This window comes from Cyprinus carpio, chromosome B11, assembly GCF_018340385.1.
Source record: "Cyprinus carpio isolate SPL01 chromosome B11, ASM1834038v1, whole genome shotgun sequence".
In the NCBI taxonomy this organism is placed as follows: domain Eukaryota; kingdom Metazoa; phylum Chordata; class Actinopteri; order Cypriniformes; family Cyprinidae; genus Cyprinus; species Cyprinus carpio.
This window is the reverse complement of record NC_056607.1, coordinates 17,762,184-17,774,488: the sequence shown is the minus strand read 5'-3', so window position 1 is coordinate 17,774,488 and position 12,305 is coordinate 17,762,184. Positions and strand designations below refer to the sequence as shown.

At 37.1% G+C, this 12,305-nt stretch overlaps 1 protein-coding gene across 37 annotated transcripts in view; it reads left to right on the top strand.

Annotated features, from left to right (window-relative positions):
• Positions 1-2,658: 2,658 nt before the first annotated feature.
• The window catches only part of LOC109088730 (calcium-dependent secretion activator 1), a 99,301-nt gene continuing 89,654 nt past the window's right edge, over positions 2,659-12,305 (top strand). For 19 of the 37 annotated variants that reach the window (XM_042734312.1, XM_042734309.1, XM_042734307.1 and 16 more), the window contains exons 1-2: positions 2,660-2,927; positions 3,070-3,427. In XM_042734312.1, coding sequence (XP_042590246.1) covers positions 3,092-3,427 — 336 coding nt within the window. In that variant the 5' untranslated portion in view covers positions 2,660-2,927; positions 3,070-3,091. Of the gene's footprint in view, positions 2,928-3,069; positions 3,428-12,305 lie in introns of all 37 variants that reach the window. The other 18 variants (XM_042734323.1, XM_042734319.1, XM_042734322.1 and 15 more) reach the window with 3 other exon arrangements.

Below are 12,305 nucleotides of genomic sequence, written 5' to 3'. Positions count from 1 at the left end.
CTGTAGAGGTTAGATTGTGCTTGATGGAAGTCCGGCCAGAAGAGCAATGCAGTAGTCTAGCCTAGAAATGACAAGGGCCTGGACAAGAAGTTGTGCAGCATGCTCCGTTAGAAAGGGCCTGCTCTTTCTGATGTTGTGCAATGCAAACCTGCAAGATCGAGCAGTCTTTGCAATGTGGTCTTTGAAGGTCAGCTGGTCATCAAAGATTACACCAAGATTTCTGACTGAAGTTGATGGGGTAATTGTAGAAGAAGCTAGCTGGGTGGTGAAATCATGCTCTAGAGTTGGAGTGGCAGGGAAGACAAGCTCAGTCTTTGCCAGGTTGAGCTGTAGGTGATGTTCTTTCATCCATGCCGAGATGTCCGCCAGGCAGCCTGAGATCCCTGCAGCTACCGTTGGATCATCTGGCTGAAATGAGAGATAGAGCTGTGTGTCATCAGCATAGCAATGGTAGGAGAAGCCATGTGCCTTGTTTTCTCATTTAAATTTTCATTTCTTGTAAAGGCTAATTAAACTATTGTGGCAGGCATTTTTTGGACAAACTTTTAGTTTTGCTTTCCCTACTGGAAAAAAAAAAAAACCTTAAACCAATATAATGGTTTCATCTTGGCTGATTTGATAATTTTTGAACACTTAGTTTAGGAGACCATTTTAAATCAGCAAAACTATTAGGCTATTTCTCAACCAGGTAAACATAGGCTGCATCTTTTGACACCAACAAATAACCTCTGTAAGAGTGGTTCATCACAAAGTGATTTTATTCTTCATAGTTTTAATGTAATCTTCACTATTGTTGATAGTAGTAAGTGAGTACTGATCCAGCAGGTCTGCATGATATATAATTTACATTGCAAAAACTGCCTCAGGCTTTCTGTACAATAACATATCCAATCTCTTTTCATATCACAAAAGCTTTCAACACTGCCTTGATATGGAACAGTTTAAAGACCTAACATTCAAAAATATGCAATTAAACAGTCACTTAGAGAATTTGTAGACATTCAGTGCTCAGAAGCCTACATCAAATAAAATATTGTAAAAATACTAGTATTTTAATCATCCAATGTTCAGGAATTATGTCCATTTTTAGGCCAACCAAGAAGGCTCAGAAACGTTTTTATGAGATTTTATTTGTGAGTGAAATAAAGTGTGTAGTTAACATTACTTGAATTACAACATGCAGTCATACCTTCAGCATGCATTTGAAGCTGTTTTTTTTTTAAACGACTACAATGGTTTCATAATTAAGTAAGCAAATACACATCACATTGTCATAATCATAGTCTTTGTTTAGGATCCTGTTAGCTACATAGCAGCTTAACAACAAACTTATTCACTGCAAAAAAAAAAACTCTAAAATTGACGAAAAATCTAAAGTAAAATCAAAGTTATGACCTGAAATAATAAGTTCATTATATTTTTGACTATAGTTTTAATTTAATGAGTCCATCCCAATATCAAAACTTGCAGTCTTGGCCACTTGAGAGTGTGTGCAAGCAACAGGAAGTGAAAATGACTGGCCTATGATTAATGCCAGTGCCCTTTATGCCCACTAAATCGATTCTATCTCTAAAACACTATCTCTAATACCACTTTAGAGCAGCATAGGAGGATAAGTGTATGCCATCATTCATCACGTTAAGAAACTCACATGCTCCAGAATCACGTGACGTTGAGGAAAACTTTCCAGTTAGATTTTACATAGAATTTGAAAGTAAAATATAAAGTGCTGCACATTCTATTGATGCTTTTTATCACTTAATTAGTGTGTGCTACAAACTAGTGAACAGTTTATTTTAAAGAACCGATGTTCTATATGTGTAAATAAAGCTCCGTAGAAACTTTACTTATATTTCCTACAACTTTACATACGTATCATATAGTGGTCAAGTTCAAAGAGTGCAAGTGTGAGGGACAGGCCCAGTGACTGCCAAAACATAAAATCATATAATAGAATCTAGTAGAAATGACAGATATTAATTTCTATTTAAATGAATGGAAATGTTGCGGATAGCCTTGTGGGCAGCTGTCTCTCCCACTTCGCTTCCTGTTATCATACTGTCCTATCACAATAAAGGCAAAAATGCCAAAATATAAAATATTTTTTTTTTGTGTATGGAAACAAAGCTGTTACCATAATTTCTTTATTATTATTATTATTATTATTATTTACAGTGTTACATCTTACCCAGATAACATACACTTCCGGGCCTCATCTGGGCCAAATATGGCACATAGGGCTCAGTTCTGGCCAGATTTGGCCCACACACATCAAGCCGGTTTTAGCATGAGATGTGGCTTAATTTGTGTAGGCCAGATATGGCCCCTGTGTGACAAACCAGTTTTAGTGTGAGATGTTTTCATTAGTAATAATGCCAAATATGGAATAATTTAACAACTGGTTTGGAAACCAGTATGAAAGAACACAACAGACAACAGCGCAGCTGGATTAACCTAAGTAAAATCAGTAAAAAGGAAGTCATGGATAAATTCCTAAAGTTCTATACTATGAAAAAGACGAAACGGATTGTCTAATGTTACAGGAACTGCTGTAGCCTAGTTGTTAACGGTCGATTAAACGTGGTGAATATCGTGCGCGAAGAGAAACAGCGATAGTGCTGTCGCGGAAACCACGTCAATGACCCCCTCCCCCTCCAGCTTCAGTTCAGAACCACGGTCAGCTCCCCGCGCTCGCTGCTCTCATTGTCAGTATATTGTCAGTACCATTCGGTACTCAATTGAAAGACCGCCGGAGGAAACCAGAAAAACAGTAGCCGCGGATTGTTTTTTCGACCCTCCCCGTGTTATCTTCCATTAAATCCGTTATGGTAAACGCAGAGTTAACCGAAGAAAACACGTAAGCAGCAACAATTTAATTCGGTGGAAGACTACTGGCTGTTGGAGCAGCTTTTTCACTCGTGCTGAGGGTAAGTGACACTTTTGATGCAGCGTTTGGATTGTAGGCTGTTGAAAAATAAGCGTCTTCCCTACTTTTTCGTCCTCTGAAGCGAGTTACGGATGTTTTGTTACTAAAAAAGACGCCACTTGATTTGTCAATTTTGATTTCAGAGAAGCAAGAACTTACATTAAAATGTTGGACCCATCATCCAGCGAGGAGGAGGCGGATGAGGTTGTGGAAGAAGAGTGCAAAGTGGTGGCGGCGCCCAAGGCTGGTGGTCCTCGGGTGTCTCCAAGCAGGACCAGCGAAAGCTCTGGTGGGTTGCAGCCAAGCCGAAGCACCAATGCACGACCAACGAGCCCGAGCCCCTCACTGGCGATCGAGAAGGAAAAGGACGATTTGGAAAAGATGCAAAGGGAGGAAGAAGAGAGAAAGAAGAGGCTTCAGCTTTACGTCTTTGTGATGCGCTGTATTGCCTATCCGTTTAATGCGAAGCAGCCGACCGACATGGCGAGACGACAGCAAAAGGTAAGAGGGCAAAGTCACATGCAACAGATTGTTGTTATTAAGAATTGGTGAACAGCACTCTTCTCACTGTGCAAAAACAGAATTGAGACATATAGTAGATGATGACTGATTCAGCGCTAAACTGAATCAACATGAAATGCATCAAATTAATTGATTCCTATTTCCCAATGCATTTAAACTCGAAACTATGCTTTAATGTTTAATTTCAGGGTTGTTTCTCTAAAAAAAAAATAATGTAAAAGATAAAAATGTTATCTCGTGTTAAGCCTTCTCGCATCGTTTCTGGTACTTTACCAAAAATATCAAAAATCGAATCTTAATGTGCATGAGGGTAGATAACGGTGCAAAGACCGTAAGGTTGAAAGTTGTACCTTAAGGTGTAGTGCCTCAGTGGCAAAGTGTTATATACAGTAACATACAGTTTTGTTTCCAGTGTGTACTGACCTGAGCACTTGCAGAGATGCTGTTTTCAATATTTTTACTCAGAAATTGAGACCATTCACCTCCGTCTTCCAGCATCTCAAATGCTTTCACCACGATATCAAAATAATAATAATTGTATATGTGTAACTCTCTGAGTAAAATCAAGCAGACCAACTAAACGAAATGTTTACAAAATGCTCTGAAATTGTCCCACATAAACAAGGATCCAGTGCACTACAATATTTTCTCTGTTGAAACCTTTTCCAGCCAGTACCGTATTGTATATTTTCAAACGTTTCCAATCAATATCCTGTTCTTCTGTTGACTGAGTTTGCAGCATGTTGGAGAGAAACTTGGAGGCTTAAAATACAGGTTTTCTTATGTTTAAGAAGACTTGTTGTATTTGGGGTGGTTTAGATGGTTTAGATGGAGTGGTAGTGGGACATCTATTGTTAGCACTTTAGGTGATTTAGGTGGTGTGTTATTGTGTCCAAAATAGATTACCACCCATATAATCTTTTACTGTGAGAGTCTCACACTTGTGCAGATTTTTTTTTTTTTTTTTTACTAGTGTGCTTTAGAAAAACAGTCCAAAACATGCAAGATAAACCCTTTATGTTTCTTTGAATGCTTGTTTTGTGTGTTTGCTGTCGATGGAGATCATAAAGATACATAAATCCAGATGGTTTTTGGGAGTTCAGGACAATGGTGCTGACAAGCTGTCTTTGTGAACATAATGAATGTCACAAACATGTCAGTGGTCTGTTGTCAGTTTACAAACCTTAAAACTCCCATCAAAGCATTTAAGATGGTATAAAACACAGTTTATCCAGAGCTTTCTATCAACAAGGGTGTATGTATCCCTTGTAAAAATAGCAATACCAGTAGGCATTCCCTCAGATCCTATGAGGAAAAGTGCTAGATTGTTATTCAGGAATGATGAAATTTGTTTTTACTAGTTGTCATTATCTCTCCATTGCAGTGTGGACTTGCATGCAAAACATGCTTCTGTCTAAGACTAGTTGATTTAAGATGTTTTGCTTATCAAATCCAAGTTTCTGAAAGCTCCAAAGCTCTTTAATCCTGAAAACTAACAAAGAGGCAGCCGTGCCACATTAGCACAATGTTTGATAGATCGAGGCATGGTGTTTGAGACATTTTCTCCTGGCTTAGATTCAAAGGCAGAGCCCTAACAGAATGAAGTTGTCTTTTATGTCAGGATCTTGAATAATTTATGAGTGTTCATCATATCCATGAGTGCCTTGTTCAGAAATGTTTATCGTATATAGTAGCTTCAGCTTGGAGAGTTTATCATTATGAAGTGGATATTTGAAAGCCAGTACATTAGGTAGTGTTTGAATTTCAGCTTGGCTCAGACTGAGTGAGTTTCATTTCATACAATCTTAGGTCAAAAACAAGTCTGTCTATCTTATTTGGTTGTGTCCCCAGGGGCTTGTTTGCTTGCTGCTATTGTCTTCGGTGCCAGTGCCTTGGGACAATAAAAAGAGTCTCTGTGGGAAGTTATTCTCCAGCCGTTGTTGTGTCCTCAAAGATAAGACTCATGTGAGACAAAACATCAGGAACCAGCAGGTTTCCTTAGATATACAATTGTGTTTTTGTTACACTGTATATTCTTTGTCATTATAGTTCTACAGAACATTCATAGCCGAGAATAATCTGATTGGCAGAATTAACCCTTTCACTGGTGAGTATAAAATATTCTAGCTGTCCCCCCAGAGTGAGTTTTTGTAACGTTTCCCTTTATTGTTTCCATGGCGACGCATCATGGTTATCACATGACACACCGCAGCCACGGAAACACTGTATGACAGATATATCGCTTTATTTTTATTTGTATTTATTTATTTATTTATTTATTTTTAAATTCAAAATATTCACTAACTTGCTTACCATGTCATCAACTATCTGATATTCTGATTCACAAATATGTGTGAGTGAGTGTATTTTGTCATTTAAAAACCTTTACAAATGATCTCGATCGAGATCCATAATGTGAAATGGGCAATGCCATTTTTGTTCACGCTGCACTTCAAAGAGTTTTGTTTTTGATGGTACCGCACCACCGAATACACAAAAAATGGAAGAGAGGGGTGGAGTAAGAAGTAGTTCATTATCCTTTAAAGAGACATGCACCGAAACGTATCGCTGTGAACAGAGCTGTTTTTGACAAGGTAAACAGTGTGTAGTTTTCCATGACCATTCAGGAATTTTAAACCAAAGTATGTTGCAGACATTTCATGCAGACCCTTAAGAATCATATCAACTTGTGAAAAATGGGTCTCCAATGTCCCCATTAATCATCTCAGATTTGGCTTTCTCAATAAAAGATAAAAATTAATAATAATTCGTTACATTTATATAGCGCTTTTCTGGTTACTCGAAGCACTTTACATAGAAGGGGAGAATCTCCTCAACCACCACCAATGTGCAGCATCCATCAACAATGGATGATGCGACAGCAGCCATATTGCATATTTGAGCACCCACCACACACCAGTTATTGGTGCAGAGGAGACAGAGTGATGAAGCCAATCAGTATATGGGGATGATTAGGAGGCCATGATGGTCAGAGACCAATGGGCAGATCTGGCAAAGATGCACTGGTCAGTCATACCATACATATTGTAATGGGTTTCCATTGAGAATAGATGGAAATTCAATAAAACTCAGCACACAGAGATAATAGTCTACACTAGTTATTAGTCAGAGATCTTCAGCTAGATATCTGCCATGGTTACACTGAGAAACTCATTATATTTCTTCAAGTGATATTCATCTAACATGTGGTCATATTGTTCACTGTTGTTGAGCAAATTTTCACTCCGAAATCCAGTCATTACAATAGCAATTCACGCTTTTGTATGTTTCGCAAATTTGCCACACTTAACAGAAGAAAGCTATTTGGTTTTCACTAGGGGTTAACGTCTTTATATTTTCATAAATCCACTAATTTTTGCTAGCTTTGCTGTATGATACTGTGTATAGTTGTTGTTGTTGTTATTAAGTTCTGTGGAAATATCAAATTAACATTAGTGTTTGTTTACCTCCCTCCCCCGACTTTGCTCTAATTACCATGCAGTGACATGCTAATTCACCCGTTTTAAGATTATAAGCAGCTCTGCTGTTTTTATTAACACAGGACCTGTTCATGTCGCCAACTAAATATGGAAACTCTTCATGGAGCTTGTTGCTGTCTGCTTCAGAAATAGTAGTTTAGTCAGTTTATTAGTCATGATGACAAGGTGCACGCTGTCACATACTTAATGATCAGTAGGACCATGTCAGATGTCTTACACTGCTGCCGCTCGCTGTCTCCGGCACGCACCCACCCACACACTGAATGGAGAGCCTAATTAAGAAAGCTATTAACAATATTTCCTTCTCTCTTTTCCTTTCTCGTTCTCACTCTCTCACACACTAACAGACAGACCAGCACACATTTAGAGACAAACAAGCAGGCACAACAGAAAGACTGTTCAGGGAAGGTAGTCACACTGAGCACGCATGCACATCTAAAACCCAGTCAATTATGCCGCTAATGACTTTTGCATAAAATAAAACAACAAAAAAGTCAAAAATAGAGACATTAATTAGGGCAGAGTGCAACTACAAGAGCTGGCGTTATATGGAGAGGGTTTGAACTCCATTATACTCAGTGCCAGATATGATGTCCAACAACAATATGGCGGTATCTGTGTTTAGCTGTAGTAGATTACTAAAGACCACTCCACCTTAGAGTTGTACGAGTCAATCAGTTTTTTGATGATGGCATCACAATGCTTAAACAAGTAATTGTGTGCACATCCCACCTTCTGGCAGCTGCAGGACAAAAGAAACTACTAAAGTGAAAAAAAAATTAATGTCTGCAACACTGCTTTTAACTCCCATATTTAATAAAAGGCAACGTTTCCACCCTGCTGGGAGTGAAACAGTCCTACCATACTTTTTCAGCGGCCTTGGTTTCAGAAGCAATTTTCCCATTCACTCATCAGGACTTAAAAAAAGTCTTTGTTCAAGAGTTATGAAGCAAACTAGCAGATACAAGGTAAATCGCACTATTACGAACTTAAATTTGAAACAAAAAAGTATTTGAAAATAATAAAAAAAAAACCAGGTACAAGACTGTGTTTTAGTGGGAGAAAGAACTACAGTCCCATAAGGCCTTGTGAATGACAATTGAATTAAAATTGATGGAGGAATATAGAACTACAGATTTAAAGATGGATAGATAGATTTATAGATATGGATAGATAGGTATAGAGTGGGTGGTAATTTTGATCTCTCTTGGCACAATATTCTCTGATTGGGGGAAATTTATTTTCAGAATCATGGGTAATGTAGTTCTCACCAGGAATTCTGCAGTTAAACATTATTATTTTAAAAATTGGTTTAAATAACATGATCTGTTGGCTTGAACAAAGCATATACCATCGATTAACAACCTTGTAGCTCACAGAAATGAGAATAATCTAAATTGTAAGCATGGAGTGCAAGGTGTCCTCAGACAATCCTTCAAGACATAAGCTGCTAGCTGTGTAATTTGATGCCCTTACAAGAGTTTTGATTGAGTTATTGTATGACATCATTTACCACAATCTACTTTACAGAGGGAATAATAGCACCATGATACCACACAGCAGCATTTTAGAGGTGATATGATGAAACTCCTCTAATCTGTTGTGCCTGTCTCGTCAAGATATTCAGTTACAATTATTTGCTCAATCTAAATTACATGGCCTATTCTTAAGATGCAGTAGATGTGGAGTTAATTACAGCCCTTGCTTTAAAAAAATGACAGTATCGTTTCCACTTTTCCAAGTCTCATATTGTTACAACAAATACCTATTTTACAGGATTTAGTTATTTCTCTGTTTTTGAGGCAGAGAGAAAGGAAGATTATTCAAGTCAGTGTACTGATATATATCTCCAAAAATCCATTTTCTTTTCCAATCCTTCGCTGAGCAAAGAGGCAATGTTCAGCTCCCATCTTGTGCTTGGGAGGGCAAGAATCCAAAAGGCCATTGTGTTAGAGACAAACCATAACCCAGATAAGAGCTCTCTGTCTGTGAATGGTCTGCTGAGGTTCCTCTCACAGCTAATGTGTAGTGTAGACGGATGCACCAAAATGGCCTTAAGAGCCCTACTAGCTGAATAAACCTGATCTGAGGTTAGCAGGCTTTCATTGTGGGCTGAAGATCTTGACGTGCAGCCAGGGGGGAGATTGCTATTGTGATAGCCGTTATGGATTCACAATCAAGTGCTGGCTGATCTTGGGTCAGCTGCGAGGAGAGGCACATTAACTAGGTTGTTATTGAAAATCCGTGCAGAAGTATTCTGCAACTAGCTCATATTGAAAAGGTATTATTGAAACTCTTTAGATATGAATAGATGTTTTTAAGTATGTGGTTGTTGGTTTATAAGAAAAATGGCATTCATACTTTAGTTAATTCAGGTTGTGCAAATCGTCTTCTGTAATGGCTATCTTGTGAAATAATATCTAGGAAATAGCATTGCTAATAGAAAGTCCACAGAGCAAACATTACACAGTATTTTTATTTATTTTTTTACATTTGAAAATGGTTTGCTTTTTAATGCATTTGTTTTTATTATTATGTTGTAATTACTGTATTATTATTATGTTTTTTTAATGTGCAAGTTAGTTTTGTTTAGTTTTCATTTTATTGTATTTTTAATTGATTTTATTTTCATTTTTTATTATTTTATCATTCGAACACATGCATGCATTAACACATGCATGCATTTTTTTGCATTTGCTTTTTATGTTTCTATTTTATTATTCTTAAGGTTTTGAAACAAATAGTACTGAGTAGAAACAGATACATTCGTGAACACATCACTGTGTGGCTTTAGGACACATCTTACAGTAGTACTAATGAGCAAACCACACACAGATGTATCATGTATCCATGGTGAGTGTGTTTATTTGGACGAACGGGTGTTTGTGAGCATGTGCTTGAATAAAGCAGTGTAAAGGCAGTGGGAGGATGACCCTTTCATGTGCTCTTTGTTGGTTGTTTGTAATCTGGGATTACACATCCATTTGCCTTCTGTGATCTGTTACGTAACTATGCACAAGAGTTTCTGTGGGAATTAAGAAGGTTTGAAGATACATTTACATATATATGTGGTGGACAGCAGCATGTGTTCATTCAAACGTATGAATGAAGATTTCAGTGATTGTACTTCTGGATTAAGAACTACTTTTTTACAGATGGGTTCAAGTTAAGGGTGTCTGAAATAGTACTTTTATATTTAGGACAATACTGATTGTAAAATTGTGAAATCCTGTTTTTGTACTTTTGCCACAAAATGCATTTGTGTTAATTGTGATGAAGTTTAAAATAAGTATTGTTAGACGGCGACAGTTATGAAAAATAGTAACAGTTGTAAAATATTGTAAGTCATAATTGAGAGAAATAAAGTAGTTGTCACAAGAAATAAAGTTTGCAATAGTAAGACATTTAATCACAGTTGTAGGAAAGTTGCAACTACAAGAAATAAAGATGCCAATGTAAAATATTAAGTTGCAATTGTAAAATATTAAGTGACAAGTGTGAAATGTAAAGTTGCAGTTACAAGAATTAAAGGTGCTAATGTGAAATATGAAGCGGCAATTGTACGATATTAAGTTAGAATTGTGAGAAAGAAAGTTGCAATAAGAAATAAAGATGCAAATGTGAAATATGAATTCGCAGTTACCTTATTTTTTACTCAAAGCATAAACGCATTTCCATATAAACAAAGAAACAAAATGACACCTAGTTCAGTGTCTGCTTTACACAAAGGGAATGCAGTGTATTAATGACTATACAATATTATGCAATTACCTGTGAATACTCAGTCAAAGTCTAGAGCGCTTGCTTTCCTGTCAACCATCAATGCAGGAATGCAGGCAGCATTGCTCATAAACTGAACATAACATCCAGAAGACATGAAAAGAAAGACAGAGAGAGAGAGAAAGACAGACAGGCAGAGACTCGAGGGACATGAAAGTAGTGTCTCTCTACCCTGGGCTCACTGATCACTAATGGGAATCTGTTCTCAGAGAGAAACCCCAGTCTGCCATTCCCACGCAATCAACATGAGCCCAGTGGGCACCTGGGGAACATAACACACACACACACACACACACACACACACACACACACACACACACACACACACACACACACACACACACACACACACACACACACACACACACACACACACACACAGGGACATTCCATCATAAAGTCAAAAGGATATGCTAACAATAACAGGCAGTCTTATAAGGGCGCAGAGCGTAAATAAATGATGCACAAATGTTGCAGTACATTCAGACTAGAACATTCTATTAGTATTATTATGATTATGATTAGCATGTATTAAGATTTATTGTATTCTAGAGTTGACGTATTGTACCTGAGAGCTGAGATGTATGGAAGCCTGCTGCTGCCTCTGAGTAAAAACAACTGAAAGGTAGAAAAAAAAAAGCATTTAAAGTTTTGGGTTGGTAAAATTAAAATAAAAGTTTTTAACTAACCAAGGCTGCATTATTTAATCAAAACAAACTTAAAATCTGTAATATTGTGACATTATTATAATTTAAAGTAACTGTTTATTGTTTTAATATATTTAACATTTTTTAAATATTCTTGTGATGACTAAGCTGTATTTTCAGCAGCATCTTGGGGTGGGGGTAGGGTACAGGCTTCCACAGAGATGTGCTTTATGATTGGGTTTTTTCATAAATATGCATTCAAACAACAACAACAACAAATCTAACCTTGCATTAAGTCAGCTCACTTTACACACAATATCAGTTAAAGTCAACAATTTACTTTCTCATTATATGTTCCTAATCTTATTATACAATTTGTCAGTATATGTTTTTCCCAAGAATTAATTGAATTTAATTTATAAAACAGATAATTCTGGTTGATTATGACTGGATGAGCTGTGTTTGAAGGCATTGTAAATACTCTATAAACATACACCTGTAACCTCATTACATCAATATTACTCCACCACCTTGTCTGTGTGTTTCTTGGCAACCATTCTGCTATTAGTATTACATTATATTAGTATTAAATTCAATTAAGTGAATTTTGACTTAGTGGGTGGTCCAAGCGCATGCTAACACTTTTATGTTAGGGATAAAGCACTGCTCACTATGCATGACGTGGAGGCACTACAAATGTTTAATGCACAGCTAACCATGCATTATTCCACATATGGAATTCCACATTCCATGGTCATTTGCCAACAATAATTTTTGTTTGACCAGAAGGGAAAAAATGACAGTTATTTTCGTTAGTTACAGCCTAAGTAAGGCAAGTCATTTCACTTTGAAATGCCTCTTGGACATGCACGTGCATCTCCTATCTCTTTGAATGGGGAAACATCAAATTCTCCAGAACTGTTCGCCAAG